This window comes from Chelonia mydas, chromosome 25, assembly GCF_015237465.2.
Source record: "Chelonia mydas isolate rCheMyd1 chromosome 25, rCheMyd1.pri.v2, whole genome shotgun sequence".
In the NCBI taxonomy this organism is placed as follows: domain Eukaryota; kingdom Metazoa; phylum Chordata; order Testudines; family Cheloniidae; genus Chelonia; species Chelonia mydas.
The window spans coordinates 13,055,626-13,079,460 of record NC_057858.1 but is presented as its reverse complement, the minus strand read 5'-3'; the positions used below and the strand labels follow the sequence as shown (position 1 = coordinate 13,079,460).

At 54.7% G+C, this 23,835-nt stretch overlaps 1 protein-coding gene and 1 long non-coding RNA gene across 4 annotated transcripts; both read left to right on the top strand.

Moving 5' to 3' along the window:
- The first annotated feature begins 2,122 nt into the window (after window positions 1-2,122).
- On the top strand, window positions 2,123-23,356 carry NR2F6 (nuclear receptor subfamily 2 group F member 6). 3 transcript variants are annotated; one of them, XM_037885706.2, is made up of 6 exons: window positions 2,123-2,765; window positions 2,839-3,144; window positions 9,456-9,550; window positions 11,203-11,241; window positions 16,090-16,614; window positions 20,120-23,356. In XM_037885706.2, the coding sequence occupies exons 2-6, from the start codon at window positions 2,873-2,875 to the stop codon at window positions 20,392-20,394; spliced, it is 1,206 nt and encodes a 401-aa protein (XP_037741634.1). In that variant the 5' UTR covers window positions 2,123-2,765; window positions 2,839-2,872; the 3' UTR covers window positions 20,395-23,356. The 3 variants fall into 3 exon arrangements, with proteins under 3 accessions (XP_037741634.1, XP_043392094.1, XP_007072117.1); XM_043536159.1 differs by lacking the exon at window positions 11,203-11,241 and having other exon boundaries at window positions 2,128-2,765; XM_007072055.4 differs by lacking the exon at window positions 11,203-11,241 and having other exon boundaries at window positions 2,128-3,144.
- LOC122463852 lies at window positions 3,151-5,224 on the top strand. Its single transcript, XR_006287501.1, has 2 exons — window positions 3,151-4,099; window positions 4,224-5,224. It is a non-coding gene; the product is annotated as an uncharacterized LOC122463852 (long non-coding RNA).
- Window positions 23,357-23,835: the final 479 nt, after the last annotated feature.

Genomic DNA, 23,835 nt, shown 5'->3' with positions numbered 1-23,835 from the left:
GCCCACTGGGAAGCAGACTGGAGATGCTGTAAATGGCTCCTGTTATCTGGCGGGGACGGCTGCGAAAGCAAACAGGGCTGCCAGCGGCCGGCAAGCAGAGGGGCTGCTGACTGGCAGGGAAACTGAAACGCAGGGGATTGCAAAGCAAGCTCTGGAGAGCAGCCGTGCACGTTCATATCACACGCTGCAGGGGAAGGGACCCTGAGTGGGGAGTGCAGGGCCGGGAGGGCAAGGGGCCCCATGGGGAGCAGGGGCCCGAGGGTGAGGAGTGCAGTGGCAGCTGGTGGGGCCTGGGGTGAGCCCAGGGGGCAGGCAGAAGGGCTCCTGAAAGAGAAACCTAGTGCAGAGGGGAAGCTGCGGGGTGGCTGCCCTGGGCCAAGCTGACAAAGGTCCGCAGCCCCTGCCCTGGTCACTGGGCTGGGGCCAGTCCCCAGAGACTCCAGGGGCAGCTGTTAGATCTGGGGCAGGGGCATGTGCCTGGCACTAGGGCAGGGGTGCGTGCTTGGCACCGGGGGATCCACTGCTTCCTCTCAGAGCCTGGGACTCCAATATCTCCTCCTCCCCTTCCCCCTCGGGTGCTGGCTCCCCTCGGTGCAGGCCCCAAACCCTAAGAGACTTGGGGGAGGTGCTAGGGAAGAAAGGAAGGGGAAGAGAAGGATGAAGGGGGAAGGAAGGAAGGGGGAGGTGGGTTCCAAGGAAGGTGAAAGAGAAGGATGAAGAGGGAGGGAGGTGGGTGGGTGTTAGGGAAGGATGAAGGAGGAGGGAGATGGGTGCGAGGTAAAAGGGGGAAGAGAAGGGCAAAGGGGGAGGCAGGGAGGGAGTCGGGCAGGTGCTAGGGAAGGGAAGGGGGAAAAGGAGGGAGATGGGGGGGTGCTAGGGAAGGGGGGGTGCTAGGGAAGGGGGAAGAGAAGGAGGGAGGTGGGCCGGTGCTAGGGAAGGAGGTGAGGGGTGGAAGGAGGGAAGGGGGAAGAGAAGGATGAGGGGAAAGGAGGGAGGGAGGGAGGCGGGCCGGTGCTAGGGAAGGGGGAAGGAAGGAGGGAGGGAGGCAGGTGGGTGGAAGATGGGGAAGGGGAAGAGGAGGATGAAGGAGGGAGGGAGGTGGCCCAGTGCTAGGGAAGGGGAAGAGGAGGACGAAGGGGGGAAGGGGGAAGAGAAGGATGAAGGGGGGGAGGGAAGGAGGCAGGGAGGTGGCCCGGTGCTAGGGAGGGAAGGAGAAGAGGAGGATGAAGGGAGGTGGGGGGGGTGGAAGGGGGAAGAGAAGGATGGGGGGGGGGAGGGAAGCGGGTGGGTGGAAGGAGGGAAGGTGGAAGGGAAGGAGGGAGGGAGGCAGGCAGGCCGATGCTAGGGAAGGGGAGGAAGGAGGGAGGTGGCCCAGTGCTAGGGAAGGAAGGATGGGGGGGGGGAGGGAGGGAGGCGGCCGGTGCTAGGGAGGGAAGGAGAAGAGGAGGACGAAGGGGGGAGGGTGGAAGGAGGGAAGGGAGAAGAGAAGGATGAAGGGGGGAGGGAGGGAGGCGGCCGGTGCTAGGGAAGGAAGGAGGGAAGGGGAAGACGAAGGGGAGAGGGAAGCGGGTGAGGTGAAGAGAAGGATGGGGGGGGAGGGAGGGAGGGAGGCGGCCGGTGCTAGGGAGGGAAGGAGAAGAGGAGGACGAAGGGGGGAGGGTGGAAGGAGGGAAGGGAGAAGAGAAGGATGAAGGAGGGAGGGAGGCGGCCGGTGCTAGGGAAGGAAGGAGGGAAGGGGAAGACGAAGGGGAGAGGGAAGCGGGTGAGGTGAAGAGAAGGATGGGGAGGGAGGGAGGCGGCCGGTGCTAGGGAGGGAAGGAGAAGAGGAGGACGAAGGGGGGAGGGTGGAAGGAGGGAAGGGAGAAGAGAAGGATGAAGGGGGGAGGGAGGGAGGCGGCCGGTGCTGGGGAAGAGGAGGACGAAGGGTGGAAGGAGGGAAGGGAGAAGAGAAGGATGGGGGGGAGGGAGGCGGCCGGTGCTAGGGAGGGAAGGAGAAGAGGAGGACGAAGGGGGGAGGGAGGCAGGTGGGGGGAAGAGAAGGAAGGGGGCGGGCGGGCGGCCCGGTGCTAGGGAAGGGGAAGAGGAGGACGAAGGGCAGCCGGGGGCGGGCAGGGGCGGTCCCGAGGAGGCAGCGGAAGGGGAGGAGGACCGCCGGGGAGGAGGAGCATCGCGGCGGCGGCGGCTGAGCCCTGCTCTTCGGGGAGGCCGGCGGAGGGGCCCGGTGGCTCCAGCCCCGCAGCAGCAGGCGGCGGAGCGGGGGGTGCCGGCCGCGCCACCCGCGATGTGGACGCAGCACCGGCGGCGGGGGGCCCCGTAGGGGCCGATCGCGGGGGGCGGGCGCGCCCCAGCCCTGCGGGGACCCGGCTCCGCGGGGCGCTCGGCTTCTGGCGAAGACTCCGGCCGGGGCAGCGGCGCGTCGGCTCGCCCGTGCCCCGGGGCCGGCGGGGGGATGCGCCCTTAGCCGCCCTCTGCGCGCTGCCCTGCGCGCCGCCCGGACCTGCGCCTGGCGAGCCCCCGCGCACCCGCCCCTGGCTGGCCAAAACTTGTTGGACTTGTTTTTCCGGCGCCGGCTGCTCCCCAGGTGGGGCTGGCCGAGCTCGGCTTGGGGGGCAGAGTAAAGGGGCTCGGGCCCAGCCTGCGTCTCTGGAATTTTCAGCCCTCCTGCCCCAGCGCAGCCCCGCGGACTAACGGGGCGGGTTGAGGGTCCCAGCCCGGAGCCGGGCGGCTAGACCAGGCCGGAGTTACCCCCCTGCGCCAAATAACCAGTAACTCGCTCGTTTTTGCTTTATTCCCCCCCCCCCCCTCACTGCCCCGCTGATTTGTTTTTCCCATTGGAAGGCATCGCTGTTTCCTCCGGCTGCCCCACGGAGATATGGCCATGGTGGCTGGAGGCTGGGGAGACCCGAACGGAGACACCAACGGGGTGGACAAGGGTTACCCCAGGACCTCCGAAGAGGACTCGGTGTCGCCCCAAGGTGGGGTGAGCGACCAGGAGCACGGGGACGAGGACAAGCCGGGCATCCAGGTGGACTGCACCGTGTGCGGGGACAAGTCCAGCGGGAAGCACTACGGGGTCTTCACCTGCGAGGGCTGCAAGAGCTTCTTTAAGCGGAGCATCCGGAGGAACCTGAGTTACACCTGCAGGTAGGGGCTCACCTGGATGCCTGCCTGGGGCCTGCTTGGATTCGACCGCTAGAATCAGAGAATCGTAGGCCTGGAAGGGACCTCGAGAGGTCATCTAGTCCAGTCCCTGCCCTCATGACAGGGCTAAGTACTATCTAGACCCCGTCCCTGACAGGAGTTTGGGGGGTTTTAAGAGCAGGTTAGGCAATGAGGGAGATTCCAACAACCTCCCTTGCCCCAGGCCTGCCCCTTGTGCAGCCATTTACCCCAGTGCAAAATGGGTCCTGTTCCTGGCTTCTCCTGTGGTCCCTTGAACCAGCGCCGGTGAGGACACACGGTGCGGGGTGCCGTTGCAGGCTCTTCCTTGTGGTTAGGTTTCCCCTCTCCAGCCAGTGTGGCAGCTAATTAATTCATGGCTGTACGGTTCTCTGCAAACGTGCAGCCCTTGTTGTTATGAATCATTATGTTCCCCAGCGCCTCAGCAGAGAGCAGCCTTTTAAAAAACTTGATGTGGCGACTAATTGGAACCAAAAGCACAAATCCTAACGTGTTACGGAGCTCAATTCTCCTCTCGCTCTGGTGCAGATCAGGAGTAACTCTTAAAATCAATAGGGGTGCCGTAACTGGTCAGTGGCCTTGACCCCTCTTAGAAGAAAAATATTTTTCAAGGCAGAGAAGTAAACACAAGGCAGATCTAGGTTCACATGCATGTATGGTACTGTAACAAGCCCTAGGCGTTCTTGCAAATCAAATTTTGCATAACGGTACTTGCCAAACCAGTAGATTCCATAAGACTGGCTACTTACCAGCCTGGGTACACACATGATTTCCTCAGTATTGTATCTGAGTGCCTATGTTAACAGAACTAATCATTCACAGTCCTGGTCATGGTGGAAGTCATGAGACTCAAACCTGATCAAAGAGCAAGTTTTGCTGCTGTATTTATCTTGCAGTTTCTGACCCACTCCGCTCTCAGGTTTCAGAGTAGCAGCCCTGTTAGTCTGTATTCGCAAAAAGAAAAGGAGGACTTGTGGCACCTTAGAGACTAAATTGGTTAGTCTCTAAGGTGCCACAAGTACTCCTTTTCACTCTGCTCTCAGTTCGCCTGGCCCAGATTCAAACTCCCCTATGTCCTGTTCCGTATCTCCTCTTATCTGGGGGTGAGCTTGATTTCCTCTTTATCCTCAGTTCTTAACAGCAGAAATACTGCCATGTGAAACTGACCTTATGAACCCTTGTGTGCATGAAATTAATCCTGCAGCTGTTAAACTTTGTGCAATGTTTTTTGTCCCCTGCACTTTGCGTTTTGAAAGGTTGCGATATCCTAAAAACCTTCTGTATGTTGCCACCGCTATGAATTCTGGGCCTGTGGGCACAACACATTCAGTGAACCTTTGCTATATCACCGTCCTGTGCCCCTGTTTCCCCAAATCGTGATAATGATGCTTACCTACTTCGTAAAGTGCTTTGAGATCTACTGGTGGAAAGCACTAAATTCAAGAGATAGGTATTCTTGTTACGTGAAGACTGGATATATGTATCCTCCTGAAAGTACCAGCATTCTGAATTACAGAGGGGACAAACGACAAATGCAAAGAATGTTTGTTTTTGCAAAGAAAGAAGATAAATGTCTGTTGTTGCTTAGTAGTTAGGTACAAATGTATTGAGAAAAGTAGCACATCGTTCCAGCTAGACCTTCACGTCTGTAAATGTATTTTTTCGCCTCTTGGGTCAGAGCATGTATTTAGGGGTGAGCGTATTCGCTTTGCGCTCAGAGGAATGTAGGATGAAATAAAAACATCGTTTCTTAGTACGCAGTTGCTAAGTGAGGACATAGGCAATGCTTTCCTCGGGCAGTCCTGTAGTGGGCTTCCTTAAAGGATTCACAGCGACATCAAGCCAAAATTGCTCTAATTTGAATTTTAAAAACTGAGCTGAATGCAGTTTAGTTCTTGTACTAAATAATGACCTGTCCTAATTACATAATTTGCACCACACACACCTCCTGTGTTCTCACATTTTCCTGTATAGCTACAGTGTGTCTAGGAGAACTTGCTAAGAACTCTTGGCTTTAAATAGAACTATTTAAGTTTTAAAATAACATAAAAAGTGATTTTCTTTTTAAAAAATATATTTTTTGGCCCTTACTGTAACTCGAGGCCTGGATTCTCAGCTGGTAGAGGTCAGTTTCGCTCTATGAAGCTCAGGTTTTGGCCTGGGCTGTCTGAATGGAATTGGACCAAAAGCACTAATCATAGCCCGGTTTGTCTGTAGTGAATTTCTGGCCCTCTTTACAGAAGGATTTATGATACAAACAGTTTCTCACGCTCCCCAGCCCAAACCGCTGTAACGGAGCCCTGGGATGAAGATGTCATCTGATGTTTAGATTTATCGCTTCTCCACTAGAATAACGTTTGATCAGCAACACATTTTAAATGTGTTAAACACAGTGGTGAGGTTCAGGGTAAATTAATTCCAGTATGAACAGTTGTCGAATCGTACGTGGCTCTTCTCTGGAGTCATGTAAAAATTAGGATATTCGTGTCAGGATTCCAAGGTATAACCAAATGCTTTCACTCATGCCGGCAATGGGTGGGATTTCTTTGCAGGTTGACTGGCCACCGTGCATGGTTTACATTCCCCCCCACCCTCCCCCAGACTTTCACTTGATCATGCGTTATTTTGCTAGTGGTCCCCTTGCAAATATAAAGTCCGAACCAATCCTCTGCTTCATTTGCATGCTTTTATTCCATCCTCATGTCTATCCCTCGTCTCCCTTGACAAACGAAGGGGCAAATTCTCAAACGTTCAGCGCCCACAGTGGGGGCAGATTTTCCAAAGGGCTCAGCACCCAGCTGCTCCTCTTGTGACACTTCCAGCTGTTTTTGTTGAAAAGTCCTCTGCACCCAGTGCGCTGAGCGTCTTAGGAAATTTGGTTGCTTATTTTACTGCCTAAATGGGAGCAGAGCCCTTATGAAAATCATGCCCCAAAGGGGCGACTGCCATGTCCTACTTACGCAGGAACAAAGCTCAAGGTAGCAATGTGCAAAATTATGTGAGAACCAGGGGCGGGAACTCATCCTAAATGCACAGGATCAGATTTTGGGAGCACGTTAAAGCCTCCTTCCCACCCCGCCATTTACATCTCTTAAATAAAACAGCACATTGCGTTCAGTAGTGAGCTGGGCAGTAAACATCTCTGGCTGAGGAAGGCCCACGATTCCAGACACCGGGGCAATGCAGCTTCTGTTCTAGCTGACTGCCGTGTGTGTGCTGGGTTTGGATCCTGGAGAGACTCTCCGGATAGCCTTCGCTCTTCGGAGAACAAAACCCTGTTTTTTTGACCCCTAACATCCATTGCTTCACATCTCTGACTATGAGAACATGCTTCTCATACCATGAATGTGATGGCAAACGGGGTTTGAGCACACAGAAAAGGGCCGCAGCGCTCAAGAGACACGGGATGCTACATTTTGCTGAATCAAAGCCAGGAGGAGGAGTTCGGCATAACACTTGAGCATGTGCTTAACTTTAAGCATGTGAATCTGCTTATCCCTATACATCAAAACACTTAATGTGCGCAAGTCTCCTTGGAGTCGATAGAATTTCATAGCAGGCTTAGATGCTTTTCAGGATCAGGACTGAAGACTGTCATGGGGCTTAGGACCCCTGAATTATTAGTATTTACCATTGTTTTTAATCACTCCTGATCAGAGCAGCAGGGGCGGTTAGTTATGGGTCCTGTCTATTTACTTCTCTGCTGGTTTTTCCTATTCACATCTTGTCTGGCATTGATCCAAAATGCAAGGCCCAAAGTGGCGAGAATGGGGATACATTTCCTCTCCCTCATCCTTGTTTGAACATGTGCTGGGCCAGGAGAAGAGCCTGCGAAGACAGGACCAGGGCTGGTAGCTTGGTTCCCCACCTCTGCTCTGCCTCAACCGCCCTTCACTATCAGAGTGTCCCTGCCGAGTCACTTACCTCTCCGTACAGTCTGTAAAATCGATCACGGCTGCCGGAAAGCATCTGGGCGGGTTTGGAAGCTGTGGGCTGCGTTGGGAGACCCTTACCCCCGCTCGTGCGCGGTGACTGTCACGGGCCTGCTCCTAGCTGCAGAAAGAGGCTCACGATTGGGCCCATAGTGCTTGAAACATTGTTACTCCTGGCTCTGCACGGTTCTCCACTGAGCCTTCTCTCATCCCTCCTCAGATCATAGAATCACAGGATATCAGGGTTGGAAGGGATCTTAGGAGGTCATCTAGTCCAACCCCCTGCTCAAAGCAGGACCAATCCCCAATTTTTGCCCCAGATCCCTAAATGGCCCCCTCAAGGATTGAACTCACAACCCTGGGTTTAGCAGGCCAATGATCAAACCACTGAGCTATCCGTCCCCCTCCCCCGCCCCCCATCCTTCACTCTTCCTCTTCCTTGCGTCCCCTCCCTTACCCAGACACTCTTTCCACCATTCATCTCCCCACCCCAGGTGACCTTCCCCTCAAAGCTCCCTCAGGCCCAGATCCTCAACTGGTGCAAGACACACAGCTCTCTTGAAGCTAGACGGAGTCACGCCAGCTGAGGATCGCCCTGGGTCTGCACAGTCCATCTGCTAAACGACCCAGAAGCCAGTCCCCTGTTGCTCATGTGTTTCATTTCGTTCTCCGTCTGCTTACGCTGGAAGCTCTTGGGGGCAGGGACCAGGCGTTTGCAGAGCCTACCAAATATTGGGTGCCACCCCGACTACCAGTAACACTCGCAGAGGGGCAGTGTGTTGTCTAATGCCACGCTCGGTCCATTTCAAAGGAGCAGAGGGGGAACGGGCAAGCACTGGTCGTCCCCCAGAGACTGGCTGGTTTGGGGGTACTGATTCTGCAGCAAGCTGGGTAAACGGGGGGGCCGCAGCAGGCGGGTGAACTGCTGACTCTTAGCTTTTGTCACCCAGGCCTGGTCTCCGTGGGACGTGCCCGTTTTTCAGTCTAGCAGCGCTGGGCGTAGATGCGGTGTTTGCGGTGGTGGGCCCCCGCTGAAGACGGCGTGGGGGGGCCGGATCGTGAACTGGCGCTGCACTGATTTCGGTGGAGCGCCGACGGTTCAGGATCTGGCCCGGAGACTTTTGCCGCTGACTTCAGAGGGGCCGGCATTGTGCCTTCAGCATTAGCCCCTTCTCCAAAGTGGAGTCACAATTGCACGGGGGCAGACAATGATTTTACCCTGCTACCCTAGAGGTTTGCCCCCGCGAAGCCAGGCAAATGGCCCATGTCTACAAGGCCTTAGGCAGAGCTGAACATGAGGCCCATGGAAGTAAATCTGTGAGTGCTTAGTACCTGGGAAAGCAATCAACAGGCTTTAATGGGGCTGGGATTATTCGCGCCCTGCTGCTGTTTATTTAGCAGGGCAGGTAAATGAGTTGTGTGCACTGGGAAGAGAAGTGACCCCTTCCCCTCGGCTGCCTGGAAAGGGCTGAAATGTTCTCATAGGAAATAGTTGGAATTCTTCAAGCTCCTGGTGAAAGGGGCTGGGAACAAAAGGAAGGCTGGCTCAGCTGTTTTCAGTTTAAACACCGCTGCCCCCTCCTTAGTGCTGGGAAGGCGGAGCAGTGTGGGAGAGCAGCTCTTGCAGGGTGAGGGCTAGACCCTTTCCTCAGCAGTGGATCCTGGGCACAGTTCACCCCGTGCAGATGGGCCAGCCCACAGACTAGCCCTCGGGCCCCGATTCTGGGAAAGCACTTGAGTGCTTATGCATAGCCCCGTGCTGGGCAGCGCCATCGTGAATAAAAATACTTTGCTTCAGGGGGGCCTAGGCCGAGTGCTGGGCCTCTGCCTGGGGGTGACTTTCATCCAGGGGTCGCAGCAACGGGGGGCAGCTCTTGTTCCCCAGGAGAGCTGTTTGGCGAAGCAGGGTCACGGACAGCAAGGCGAAGTATGCAGTGCCTGGCGCAACGGAGTCCCGGGTTCTGCTGAGTCCTCTGGGCCCAGCACTAATACAATGCAACGCTCTGCCCAGTCTGTCTCTCTAAAGTACTCCTCAGGCTCCCATTCCTGGAGTATCTGGGCCTTTCCAAATCTCTAATGTATTTAGCCTCCCAGCCCCCCCCCCTCCCCCCCCCCCCGTGTGGCAGGGCACTCTTATCTCCATTGGACAGGGAAACTGAGGCACAGAGAGATAACGTGACCTGCCCGAGGTCCCACAAAGGAGTCTGTGAGTTGAACCCTCGTCTCGTGTCCTCTCCTCCTTCTCTCCTCCCCAGTACTTAACTCAGAAACCACACTTCTCCTCTTGGGTCGGCACTTTCCTACCCCCTTGCAATGGCGTGTTGTTGTCTGATTTGCACACAGGTCGAACCGAGACTGCCAGATTGACCAGCACCACCGCAACCAGTGCCAGTACTGTCGCCTGAAGAAGTGCTTTCGTGTGGGCATGAGGAAAGAAGGTAACTCCGCCCACCGTTTTGCAAAAAAAACAACCCCTTCCGCGAATGGTGGAATCTGGCACTCGCTAGCCAGCCGAGCATTCCCTGGGCGTAGAGGAGATCCCAGTGCGTGTGAGAGGTGTAGCTGGCTCCTGTGTCGACTGCCTCCCACGCAAACAGGGCCGCAGGGGGCGTGGGATGGAGCGGTGCCATGCTGATTCCCAGCTGGCATATGTCCCCAGGGGGTAGATAGACGTGCTGGCTGCGCGCGAAATAGCAGCCTGGACGTTGCCGCATGGGTGGCTGCTAGAGTACAAGCCTGCCTATTAGCCCTGGGGCCGGAGCTGGGCTGCTCAGCCTGTTGACCTGGCTCGCTCCCAGCTGCAGGGTGGCTGTACCCCTAGAGACCAGAGCAAGGGGATGCAACTTAGAGCAGCTCAGAGGTTGCTCTATCTTACGCCGATAAGCTGTGGCCAATGAAAAGGCACTGTGAGAATCCGGGCAGAGTATATCTAGGTCTGTCCTTCCCAACGTGCATTGGTGCTACAGGATTCACCCACGTTTGGGCTCTTGGGGCCGGCTTTTCAGAAGAGCTCTGCTCCCATTTAGGCATTGTAATGAGGCCCAGATTTGCGAGAGGTCTCAGCCCCCAGCGGCTCCCATTGTGACGCTGCTGGCCAGATTTCCAAGAGACCTCCGCAGCCAGTGAGCATTCTTGAAAACCCAGCCGCTTGGGTTGATGCCTAGTGGAAACTGAGCTCTCTGGAAAGCCAGGCCCTAGGGGCACGAGTGAGAGCGCTGCTCCGGACCAGCTGGAATGCCAGTTCTTGAACTGCTGTTGCTTGGAAACAAGGAGGCAGGCTGGTAGTTAACCAGCATGGAGACGTGACTGTGCCGGAACTATTGGCTGGGATTTTATCAAGGCTTTAGGCTTCCAAAACCCACTGAAGTTCCAGGGGAGACCGGACAATCAGTAGGGCCCTTTGAAAATTCCAGCCATCTTCTGCATGGACCAGCACCATGGGCAGTCAGTTACATGCCTCCTGGATGGGTTGTTTTCAAAGCACAGAGGGCAGCTAGGTGCCCAACTCCCAGTGGACATCCGTGGGATTTGAGTGCCTAACGCTTGTCTCTGCCTTTGAAAACCTCCCCCAGTATTTTTAAACACTGGCTGCTCCCAGCAAGTAAACTAAACTCCTCCAGTGTCAGGAAGGCGCTAGGAATCAGCCACACCTCCCCGACCGGGGCTACCCCTGCCACGAAGGGGATTGCCTGCTGGGATAGGACCAGCGTAATGGCCCTGTCCTGCTTCCCACAGCAGCTCCCAGCCTACGGGCATGTTCCAGGAAGGAGCAGGCACTCTGCAATCCAGCTATTCTGGCCTCTAGGCCGGGACCATTGGAGCCAGGGCAACCGTTAGAGCAGTGCCCGGGGCTGCTCTAGTTTGAGCGAGTTTTCAAAAGGATCCCAGCATCCCCACAACCTAGGAGGTGCAAAGGTGGTATAAATTCCCACCCTTAGCCCCCCCAGGAGCTGTGCCTCCAGAGCTCTGACGGGGTCACAATCCGAACCAGTGCCTCTTGAGAAGGGGGTGAAGGAACAATCCCCCCAAAATGCACCACGCCCTGCCTCGGACAGAGTGGCTGCAGATTTTCCTTTTGTTTGGCTTTTAGAACTAGTAAACGCTGCTCACCAGCTGCCTAGAAAACCAGGTGAGTAAATGCTACAGCAGAGGAGATTGTTGCTGGATCAGATCCCGAAGCTGAGGCCCAGCCAAATGGCCTGTAAATCCCAAGGCATGCGCTTCCCCAAGATGTGACTGGACATGTTCTAGGGAGGATTAGAAACTCCAGGCCTGATCTCCTCTCTCTCGCCCCAGCTTCGCATGGGTGCAGTGGAATGCCTCCTGCTTTGTGCTTTGAACTGGGGCCTCTGGGAAATAGGGTTAGATTTTTAATCTGCGTTAAAACCAGCCCTGGGGGTGGATGGGTTAGGGGAGTCAGGAACTCCCGGTTGCTTCTTTTAGTAAGTTACGTTCCACCCTCTACCATTTATACCAGTTGAGGATTTTGCCCCCATGTATCTTTGGTTACATGCCAGGGACTGCAGTTGGAGAGACGAGCGAATACCTTTCTGCTGGTTTGATGCCAGCAAGAGTCCTTTGAAGTCAGCGGAATCGCACCAAGGAAACACAGTCGAGGATCAGGCCCTTACCACAAGGTCTTGTGGAGCGAACCAGCCAGGAAATCCCTGGGCTGATTGTGGTATCTGGGAGCAGCCATTATTGTCACAGTGAAATCCCCGTCTCCGGGCAGAATACAAAGCCATTTCTGCTATTTCAGTCCGCCCTTGGGCGGATCGCGTACCAGTCTGACAGGTGGTGTTTGTTTGGAAAGCCAAAGCCTTGGCTAGATTCGGTGACTCACCTGGAGCCTTGTACCAGACCACCTGACCTAGCAGCTTTAAAGGTCGCAGATGGAAACCAAGACAAACTTAGAATAATCCTTTGCAGTTCCAATATTGACTCAGTTATGCAAATTTCTGTGGCAATGTATCGGGGGGGGGAGGTGCATGTATGGCACAGCAGATGGCGTTGGCGGCTGTTCTCTTTATCTTGGGCATTGTGTTGCAGTGAGAGCAGAACCCAGAACATTTTAAAGCATTTCTTGAGTCCGTTTCCCAACTTTCCAGAGCTGGAAAGCAGAGGAATCCTCGTGGCTCAGCACCCTCTCTCCTCCCCTTAACACAGGGGCCCCGCTTCGATCAGGAACTCCTCTGCCGTGTCTTCATGCGCAGTCAAGGAGCCAGTCAGTGGCAAGCTTAGCAAACCCTTTCCCACAACACGCCATTGGCTGGTGGCACTCATTGCCATAAGATAGCGCTGAAGCTCAGAATGGAGCCGCGTGGTTTTTAACTGAGACAGAACATTCTGTGGAGAATGAGAATATCCAAAGGTGTTATAGGAAGCCTTAAAAATAACCAAGAGCTTTGAAGTGGCTATAAATCCTCATGCTTCAGGGCATAAACCAATGGAGGTCAGGAAGGAATTTCCCCAGATTATCCCATAACTGTCCACTGCAGGGGTTCTTGTGCCTTCCTTTGAAGCAGCTTGTTTTGGCCATTGTCGGAAGCTACTGGACGAAATGGACCATGGGTCTGATCCAGTCTGGCCATTCCTAGGTTTGCAATCTTCATTTGAACAAAAAAGTTCAGGCCAGAGTTTTCAGAAGTGGCCACTCGTTCAGGGTGCTCGACTTGAGACCCTGGTGGCCTGATTTTTCAGAGGGGCTCTGCCATTGTTGCTCCATGAGGTCTGAGAGCAGAGCTGGCTGGGCAGGATGGCTAGCTGCAAGGTTTCACTGGGGCCTTGGGGGTTGCTTGGGAAGGGAGTGACCAGAAACAGAGTCGTGCTGGGATGAGCTGACAAGGGTTTTGAGCGGAGGTGCTGGCAGAGTGAGTTGCACAAGGGGAACCTAGGACACTAGAGACCTACTTAGAGTAGCAAGCGAACCCCCATCAGGGATCAAAGCTCTATTGTGGGAGGTGCCATACAAACCAACGAAGACCACAGGCCCTATCCCAGATTCCCCGGCCACCCTGCTCCTTGTGCCATTGACGCCAGCGAAAAGTGAAATGCTAGTTAAACACTATGGATGTTCCTCGGTGGCATTTCACACCCAATTTGTCTTGGTGTCAGACCACAAGGTGCAAGGCTGGGGCACGAGGTGTCAGAGAGGATGTGATGAGAGGCAGGGTGGGGGAAGGATGGGTAACAGCATGAACAGAGTTTAGCAGACAAAGGAGACGTGAGTTTTAAATTCACCACTCGCTCTTTGCTTGATGTCAGGTGGTATTTGTATTTAATAGTCTCCACTTCTTCTCTAGCGCTTTTCATCTCTGGACCTCAAAGTGCTTTACGTGGGAGGTCAGGATCATTCACCCCCTCTGTGAAATGGGGAAACCGAGGCACAGAGCGGGGCAGTGACATCCCCAAGGTCTCCCAGCAGGCCAGGGGCTGCTGGGACTAGAACGAGAGGAACAAGAAATTCTTTGCTCCTCTACTGAAGCTCTTCGATGCTCAGAGCCATGTTTCCGCTGGCATTCAGTAAGGTTGGGTGCCTCTACTGGCCAAATTCCCAGCTGGCATAAATCCGGAGGGAGCCCATTACATCTGATTTTCAGAGGTGCCGGGCCCCCATGAAATTCACACCTCCTGCCTAATGCAACTGCTTGCACTCGCTTTCCTTTTCCACGGCATCCCTTCCCGCCCCATGTCTGCGGGTTGTCAGCGTAGGCAAAAGGCTTGGAGACAAGGCGCGTGTTGTCTGTCATGACTTAAGGCTCCGTGCTTGCCAGTAAAGTCACGTGTGTGATATCTGTTAACATTGCGAGAGCAGCGGTGTGCCAGGCCCCCGTGGGCAGCGACACTCAGTGGATTTCAGGCTGTGCTCAAGGTAACAGATTTAGGCCCCGAGTTAGCAAAACACTTATGCACACGCTTGAGTCATTTACCCTGCTTAAGTGAATCGGGGCCACAGGACAGATCCTCTGCCAGTGTAAATGGGTGTGGCCCCTCCGGGGATCTGACCCAACAACTGGACGGGTGAGTGAAGTGCCCATGCTGGCCTGTCTTGTAAGCTTCAAATGCTTGGATCTCCCTGGGCTGGAAGTTGGGGGTGGGGGAGTTTCAGCTACTTTTGTGGGACCAAAGTCCATTCTTGATGCTCATGACAAGACTCCCCAGGCCATTCCCACTAGAAAGGGTCCAGCACTTGCCACTTAGCTGTGTAAAGTTGGATGCTTAGATAAGCATCCTGGTTTGTGGCGGTGCTCCGCTGAGCCCAGTGGGATTCGCTCAGTGCGCACTGGACTGGGACTCAGGAGATCTAGGTTCTCTCTTCCTGACTCTGCCACTGGTCTGCTGGGTGACCTTGGGCAAGTCCTTTCCCCTCCCTGTGCCTCAGTTTCTCCATGTGACGCACTTTGAGCTCTACTGATGTAAAGTACTAGGCAGTAGTATTTAAGCTGCCTACATATGGATTTAGGCCCCTAACTTTTAAGTACTCAAGCTTGAAAATCACAACCATTGTTCTGGGCAGATTCCACCTTGCTGTGGGCAAAGATTGAGCGTGGTGGGATCCCTCTGTGGTTCGGCTAGCCAGAGCGTATTTGCTGCTCCACGGGCGGTGGTAGAAATGTAAATAGCACAGGAAAGAGATATTAGGAGCAGGACATAATTTCCTCCTTCCAGGCGAGTCGGGACAGCATTGTTGTCACTTACGATGATTTAGAGCTCTAATTTAAGTGCTGCAAGAACAGCCCATAAATTAATTACTGGGGGCCAAGCAAACAGTGGATGCTAACGGGGGCTGAAAAATAGCTTTCTTAGCATGCAGTTAGGAAGAGGAGCACCTCCAGGGTTAACAAGTTCACTGAAGATGTATGTTTCCATTGCAGAGAAATGACCTTGGCTAGCCGTCATCTCACTATAGAGCAAAACGGGGAGGGGAAAGAATTAGAAGCTTCACATGACTGCTTGGAGATTAGAAACCTGGGCTTAGTGCAGTTTGGAATCCCGCCTGCTAATGGAGATGAAATCAGCTGTCCCAGAGGCCAAGATTATCTGCAGATTGATCCTGGGTTTCCTTTAACCCTCTTGCAAGCCCCCAGGTGGTGCTGATCTCCTTGTTCGTCTCTGGGGGCTCCTCACCCTTAACCCCAGCAGAGCTCCTTGCTTTTGGTCTAGCACTTGTGCTAAAACCAGACCTATCACCAAAGCTTTAAATGCTCTAGAAGAGACTTGGGGCCCTGCATCTGTCAGCCAGAGCCATTCAATGCCCTTGGCTATAGGCCTTAGCTCAGTTGCTTATCTCTGGGGTTAGGCATTAGTTTACAGCTAATTAGGAGTAATTAGGCAGTGTGGGAGGGGTGATATCACCAAGGTGCTAAGGAGGTTTATCTTATTTTCAGATAAATATTTCTAGTGTGTGTAACTGGCCAGGTATGCGTCATGTACCTCTCCAAGGGCTGGATAACAACCTGCTACTGATACCAGTTAATGGAGTGACCCTTTGAGCTCTGAGGCCTGGGCTGTGGAGCTGAAGGTTTGAGGCGCCTACTCTGCTGGCAACCCGGTCCTTACCCAAGGCGTTTACAGTTCTGTCCAAACTGATTCTAATGAGGCCCAGCGGACAGAGCATTGCTCTGGGAGTCCGGCTCTGCCACGGAACCGCTGGGTGGCCGTGGGCAAGACACTGCCCTTCTCTATGCCTCAGTTTCCCCTCCCACCCGTTGCCTGCTCGGACTCTGAGGCATGGCCCGTCCTGGACTGGATACAAGTCCATACCGCTCCAAGCCTGCCAGGCCCTGATCTCTGCTGGGGCCTCTAGACGCTACCGTAATGCTTATAACAGCAACCGTCTTGTTTGGTAGCCACTTGCGGCCTCTGTGACGGGGACGTCGGCCCCAGCGTAGACCCAGCTGCTGCGTCGCGGTGGTAGCCACCGCATGGGACGTTGCTGCCTCGTGGGATCTAATCTCTCTTCTCGCTCCCTTTCCAGCTGTCCAGAGAGGCAGGATCCCGCCCACTCACTCCAGCACCAGCCCAAGCGCCATGCCCAGCGGGGAGTATTACAACGGGCAGCCGGTCTCGGAACTCATCTCCCAGCTGCTCCGGGCGGAGCCCTACCCGACCGCCCGCTACGGCTCGCAGTACGCCCAGCAGGGCAGCGTGATGGGCATCGACAACATCTGCGAGCTGGCGGCCAGGCTGCTGTTCAGCACGGTGGAGTGGGCCCGGAACATCCCTTTCTTCCCGGAACTGCCGGTCTCCGACCAGGTGGCCTTGCTGCGGCTGAGCTGGAGCGAGCTGTTCGTCCTCAATGCTGCGCAGTCGGCGCTGCCGCTCCACATGGCCCCCCTGCTGGCCGCGGCCGGCTTCCACGCCTCCCCCATGTCCGCGGAGCGCGTGGTGTCCTTCATGGACCAGATCCGGATATTTCAGGATCAGGTGGAAAAACTGAACCGGCTGCAAGTGGATTCTGCTGAATACAGCTGCCTGAAGGCCATCGCCCTCTTCACGCCAGGTGAGTGGCTGCTGCATGCTAATCGTCATGACCGGGTCCTGGCCCCGGGCCCCAGCTGAGCTCAGGGCCAGCTGCTGCACAGACAGAGGCCCTGTAAGAGCCAGGCCCTGCCCCCAAAAGGCTACAGGCTAAATAGACAAAGGAAGGATCAGTATCCCCATTTTACAGGTGGGAAACTGAGGCAGGGAGAGATGAAGAGGCAGGTTTTTAAAGGTATTTAGGCACCTAAGGGTGCAAGTGGCCGCTAGCGAAATTTTCAAAAGCAGCTAGGCACCCAAGTCCATCAGTACCTTTAAAACACTGGCCCAAAGTGACTTGCCCCAGGCCCCCCAGGAAGCCTTTGCACTGTACGATCTTAGAGCAAAGCCACGGAGTTGTAATTAACAGATATCTAGAGAACAAGGATGATCCAGTGTTTCGGTTGCTCGACTCCTGGCTTCCGTTCCCTCCTCTGCCACTGACCTTCCTGCGTGACCATGGGCAAGTCACTTAGGGCTAGCCAGGCTTCGTCCCTTGGTTCTGTACAATGGGGATAGTAGCACTGCCCGGGGGCGTTGAGGATAAAGATGGTGAGGGGACGGGGTATGCGCCATAGAAATAATGTCCATCAAGCCAAATTAACACGTGGGGGAGGCAAGTGGGCGGGTAGGTTTTTGGGAGTTCAGCTGGGTGTTGCAGCTCTCACCACAGCTTGGTGCAAAGTGACCCTAATTTACTGACCTTCAGGACACGCTGCCCGGCCCATTTCTTGCCTCTGGCTGTGCACGACATGGGAATGCCCTGGGGCTGGCACAGCTGGCGTTCGCCAAAGGATTTAAGGAAGTTCTCTGTCCTGCTTCCTCCAACACTCAGTAGGATTTGGTTGCCTGACTCCTTTGGAGAAATCCCAGCCTAGGCCTTGGGTGCTCGGCTGTTGGTGGTTGTGGGTGGCCCCAGGAGCGGTCTCGTGTGTGTGTGTGAACGGGTGGTTTCAAAGCGCAGCCTTTGCAGTGAATGCTTACTAGACACAACTAAAGATTGTGTCCGTGCGCCGGTGTGTCACACGATGTGCACCTGGCACGGCTGCCTTTCCTGCTGATGTCATCTCCTGGTACCGAATAGACAGCGCTGAAGCCTGTGATTTATGAAGTAACCTAAGGGCTTCAAACACCCAGGGTAAAATTTTCCAAAAAGCGACTAAGTCACTTAGGAACCTCAGTCATGTTGGGTTTCGACAGGATTTAGGGGTAAAACTTTCAAAAGGACCTAACTCTTATGTTTCAGTGGGATTTGGGTGCCTAATTCCCATAGGCTCCAGCCCAAAGGTAGCGACTCCCAGGCACATTCTGTGAGCAAGGTAACTTTCCCGCAGGGGGAGATGCTCCATGGGATGCACGTAGTGTTAAAGCTCCGGATCCATCAATCAGAACTGGTTAACTTTTATAAGATAAATTAAAGAGCCTTTGCCCTAAGAATGGAAAAACTTGTATCTGTTAATACTGCACAACACAAAATGTATGTCCCTTTAAGAGCCATTCCAACCACCAGCCAAGCTAGCAATCCGGTTGGCCTATGTATGCACTGCAGTAGTAACAAGGCACAATCCCATGGGTCTCTAGCTCCCGAGGGGGGCTAGCAGAGAAACCTGGCTATCTAACACTGCCTGGCTTGCGGGCTCTTCCTCCTTCCTAAAGAGAGAGAGAGAGGAGGAAAAAAAAAAGACCGTCTGGTCCTCTAAAGGATGTGCCAGCGTGGGGTTCTAATTTAATCACCAATTGGAGCTCGTCAGCCAATCGGCTTGCTCTCCTGCCCACTGCCAGCTAACGAGATGAAGCAATTTTCCGTCGTCTCACAAATCAAATACTCCGGGCTGGGTTTTCTGGCTTGTAGCATTTGTATTAAAAACCCATTCGTGCCATCCCCTTGTGGTTGGATTAAGCACCCGCAGGGTTGGGTTTGGTTTTGATAAGAGTCCATTTGCGTAGGGGCCAGACAGCAAAATGTTTGGCTTGCAATAGTGGGCCATGCGCGCGCCAGGCGTCTAATGCAGCGTTGCGTGGATAGCTACAGAAAGCCAGCAATTTGATTTGATTGGGAAAGGTGACAGGAAGGTCAAGGTAGCCAAAGATGCAAGGTGGGGGGCGTGGGGGAGGAGAAAAGGATGTTCTAGGACTTGTCCTGACTGGATGGCCATTGCCATGTGACAGACGGGCACTGGCAGGCCATGGCTTGATGCCTTTCCACCTCCGTTTAACATGGCAGTGCTGCCGTGTTTTTAAAATATCTGGGCAGGCAGATACCCCTGCCACGAGCCGCTGGATGGTTAATAAAATAGAAGCCCGGCTGTGTTTCTGTGTCAGCTGGCAGGGTGAATTGCTCCTACTTGGAGACTGGCTGCAGGGAAGAAACGAAAGCTGCTGATGCAGGGTTGGCAGGCTCTGCCTGGCTACATGATTGTGTTTGTGGCATCTCAGGGCTCCTGTGCCCATGCAGCCTGCAGTGGGAGCAGCGGGTCTACCCTGGGTTTACACTGAAACCAATCACGCTAAGGCTTCCCATGGAGCATTTTTGCAACCGTGTTGCTCACAAGGGCAATATTGTGCCAGAAGTGTGGGGCGGAGGGGAGGAGGTTCAGCCTCTTGTGTTCATTTGAGGAAGCTTTGTCCCTGCTGGCAGATTACAGTGCTAATCCCTTGCTTTATAGAGGGCTTTCCATCGGAGCGCAGTATCGTTATCTCCATTGTATAGATAGGAAAACTGAGGCACGTGGGAGGGGGTGTGACTTGCCCAAGGTCACTGAGCGGGTCCAATGGCAGAGCCAGAAATCGACACCCAGGTCCCTTACACCCCAAGACGGGGGCTCTGTCCACTAGGCCATGCTGTCTGCCAGTCCAGGCACACATTCTGGCCCTTCTGTAGCCAAGGGAGGGATGGGAACAGAAGAGCCTGCTAAGGGACCTCGCTGGGTTAATCCAACTCTCCCAGGAAGTGCTTAGATCCGAGGGCGATGGAAGCCCTAAGGTAGGTAGGTGGTGCTACCGTGGCCTGCCGTGCTTGTGTTCCTGGTCCTGCGCTGGCGGCCCCTGGGCTGGGTGGGCTGCATGCCACGGGCTCGGTTCATCTCTCCTGCACCTGGCAGAGCAGGAGGGTTTTGCTCTGGTGTGAGTGGCCGCAGAAGGTGCAGGACAGTTGAACTGCCATCGCGGGGCATTCTGGGCCATGGAGTGCCGGTAACCGCCCTGTTGCTCCAGTCACGGCCGACCATCTCTCCGGGCAGTGCCGGTCCCCCAGGAGCGTTAGCGGCGGTGCTGGGTTGGATACGGGGTACCTGTGAGCCATGTGCTGGCTTGTGTTACACACACCGTCAGAGGAGAGGATCTAATAGTCCTGCCCGGCCTTCACATCTCAGAAGTGGAGCGGGCCCGTGTGTCGGCGTTTGCACAGCCCTTAGCACGGTGTGGTGGGGACATCCAGAGCTGTGCAATCTCTGTTCCCTGCTAACAATTCTCCCCCCTGCCTTTTGCAGATGCCTGCGGCCTCTCAGACCCTGCCCACGTGGAGAGCTTGCAAGAGAAGGCTCAGGTGGCCCTGACGGAGTACGTCCGTGCCCAGTACCCATCTCAGCCCCAGCGCTTTGGCAGACTCCTGCTGCGGCTCCCGGCGCTCCGGGCGGTGCCGGCTTCGCTCATCTCTCAGCTCTTCTTTATGAGACTGGTGGGGAAGACACCCATCGAAACACTAATTAGGGACATGCTGCTGTCTGGGAGCACGTTCAACTGGCCTTACGGGACGGGGCAATAGGAGACAGCGGGAATTCTCCCCTCGCGGTCCCAGATGCAGCTCGGGAACCCCAGCCCGTTCCACCAGAAACCCTTCCTCGCTGGGCCCTTTACTGAGCGGTTCCTGCGAGGCCAGAGGCTCAGGCCTGCACGGTTCTTTTCCAGGCCGGAGTCCCAGACAGTGCGGGCCCCCACCCACGTGGCAACGTTAGCTAGCGCCTCGCCCGGGTGTTGCACACGGAACCCCCTCCCCACTCATGGAGTGGGTCAGCAAAGGGATGGAGCCGATGACTTTTCAGAGTGCGACAGCAGACGGCTCTGGACAGGTGACAACTGGAATCGAACAATGGGCGGGTCGTGCGGTCGGGATTTGAACTTTTATTTTTTCCTTATTTAGAAAAACCTCTCTGAAGGCAAGACAGGCTCGAACTCCCGTCCCTGGGGTACCGGACAACAGAGGTGGGAAATGACTGTGGGCTATTCTGCTGCTCTGCCCGTTGCCTCTGAGCCAGTCCAGGGCGACTGGGGCTGCAGGCCTCTCTCTCCTGCCCCCTCCCCTCCCCCCGTCCCCTCCCCGTCTGCCTTTTGCACGCAAGCTAAATGACAGATATCAGGTAAAATAGCCAGCAGCTGTCTCTGGCAAGAGCGTTTTGAGCCCTAGGAACTAGACCCGGGGGAGAGCCCAGCGCCTGGTCCCTAGCCAATGGCAGACCACTCTAGGGAATAACAGAACTGCCCAGTGTCAGACGGGTTAAAATAACCAAGTTCGGGAAGGGAGATAAAGCCGTACCCTCCAGGGATGAGCCAGTGTGTGGTGGGGGACAGGGGGAGGGGAAGGAAGAAGGGGGTCATGTTAGGCCTTCGCATGGGTTCTTACATCATCTCCGCTTTCAAGGCCCAAGGGATCATTCTGCTCTGAGCAGCAGCCCCCCAGACCCCATGCTGTCACCCAGTCACGCCTGCATCTAGTGCAACAACTAGGGAGAACCTAGGTGCTGGCCACGGGCTACTGGGTTAGAAGGGCCACAGGTCAGATCCAGTCTGCCCTTCCATGGGGGAAGAGCTCCCTGGGCTGGGCGCTCCAGTGCTTGGCCCTGCCTGCTTCCCTCGACCCCCTGCAGGCTTCCCTGCCGTTCAGCCCGAATTCACCTTGGCTCTAGTTACACGATGCCTGGCCTGGCGTGGAGACAGTAGGCGAAGGGGAGGCATTTCCTATATTACAGATGACCTCCCCCCATTCATTTCACCACTCTATATTTGACATCTCCCAGCTCAGCTCAAGCCAGTCCCTCTCCGCCTGTGATCCTGTCGAGGAAAGTTAGCAGCTGCTTTACACCGCAGACCCTTATATATAGGAAACACTGTCTCCCCCCTTTCCTTTTTTTCAGGCATACAGCTGTTTCCCTCTCCTAATTCTGCTGAGCCTTTGAGGAGCGGTAGTGAGCTCTTAAATTGCTCGAAGGCTGCCAACATCTGAAGTGGAAGGGAGGGGACTAAGAGGCAGAATCTCTGTATGGCAAAATAAAAAGCAGACTGCAATTATTAAATCCAGGACAGGTAGTGGGTAAATCACTCTTTGCAAGGGCAGGGCTGGCCAGATTCAGGGTTATGTGCTAAACTGGTAAGTGGGGCATGGTTTATTTGTCCTATTAAAAGATCCTGTTCTTTTGGCAATTGCTGGTACACGGGGGAATTGCTGTTGCAGAAAAGAACCTAGCACGGGGGGGTCAATGCAAAGTGAGGCAGATCTGGGGCAGACCTCGTTCCTGGAACCGTGTGGCCTCTGCCCCACTAGCGTAGCTGCTCCCCAGTGATGCAAGCCTGAGGATCCATGCTATAAACAGGCTCGGCACAGACATCCTATCTCTGTGTAAGCAAAAGAAAGCTAGATGGGTGGAGGACTTTTTATTTAGATCAAGTCCTGATTCTAAACCCATTAACTGAAGTGAATGCAGAGGTTCCTTTTACGAAGGGGTGCTCTGTTTGGAGGGGAGTGGGGAAGGCGCTGGCCTTTGACCGTATGGGCTGGGGTGGGAATGAGCTGCCTGGATTTTGAATACCTGCCTTCCCCCCTTCAGTATATATTGCAGGAGACTTTTCAGCACAGCAGCCGCACAAATCTTTGATCCAACTCCCCTAAAAACTTCCAAGGAGAGATCTCATTTTCGTCTCTGAGGAAGGAGGAGCACGACAACGGCTCTCCATTAAACACACTGGCACCCACTGGTTTTTAAAGGCCGGAGAAACAGCTGCTTTGCAGCCACCTTGTGGATTCACTTTGCCTGGAGTTAAGCCATGGTTGCAAGGTGCCTGGGAGATACGAAGCGCTAAATCTTATTATTACACATTCACGTTGCTGCTCCAAAGCGCCCTCCTACTGTGGAGGCAAATAGGACCCTGAATCCGCATTTTCCAAGCGTGACTAAGGATTCTGGGGTGTCCAAGGTGAGGCACCTCAGAGGGGCATGACTTTCAGAAAGCAGGTGCTGGGCAAGCTCTGAAAGCATGGCCCCCTTTGAGGGCATCCAGAAACAGTGGCACCCAAAATCTCTAGTCACTCTTGGAAAAAAATGAGGCCCTGGATTCTGCTGTTCTATGCAAAGAGCCTTAACACTAAACCCGCTTGCACTTAATCCCCGAGAGCAGGGGCGTTTTGGTCACCCAGGGGCACTATGGGATATTATCACACGTGGCAAAACCAGCGCAGAGCCCCGATACTTGAAATTTTCGAGTAAGGTTTGGTGCTATGAAGAGATTTTTCTGTTCAGAAATAAGAACCAGATGCGCTGCTGAATCCTGCGTGGGCATCGATGCCCCAGTCCGGGTCCCTAAGGGGCTGGGAAATGAACTTTTCCCCCGTCACCAAAGCAGAGTGTTCCTGTTGCTGTCGGACTGAGTGTCGCCAGGGCAGCACGCCTGCAAAGACCCCCTTAGAAAAGGGCTCAGCCAAAGAATCACAACAATAAAAGTGTGTTTTATGCTTCTGTGTGGTGCCTTCTTCTGGAATAGACTTTACTGGACACACTAGCACAACCCGGACTCGTGCCCGGACTCCTTATCCCCTGCTAGGGGCTGCTTCTGCTGCCTGAGCTCCTGGCACCGGGCCCAGATACTTCTCTGCCTTTGCTAGTTAGATTCCACTGTCATTTCCCAAGTGACATGTTAACAATCCTACGTCCGCCGCTCTCAGGCAGCGTGGGGCTTGTTCTGCTTACCTGGGAATTGCGATGATCAATGGGAATATTGTTTTGTTGGGTTGGGTGTGCGCGCGGGCAGGTAAATTGCTGTTTCCTGACATTTACCAAATCAAATCTAACATGTCCATGCCTAACCCCAGAGAGGAATTGAGCTGCTAGGGGCAGGGATGGTGTTACAGGAGCATTCTGTATTAGAGGGCCCCCAAACCCCTTACTCCCCCAGCCAACGCTCTCTGGGCCTCTGTGCTGGGGCTGGGTTTTAACGT

Bases quoted from the DNA above. Each gene is read 5' to 3' on its own strand.
- NR2F6 (XM_037885706.2), top strand. From the start codon at position 2,873: ATGGCCATGGTGGCTGGAGGCTGGGGAGACCCGAACGGAGACACCAAC. The intron at 3,145-9,455 runs GTAGGGGCTCAC...ATTTGCACACAG, and splicing joins AACCTGAGTTACACCTGCAG to GTCGAACCGAGACTGCCAGA. The intron at 11,242-16,089 runs GTGAGTAAATGC...CTCCCTTTCCAG, and splicing joins CCAGCTGCCTAGAAAACCAG to CTGTCCAGAGAGGCAGGATC.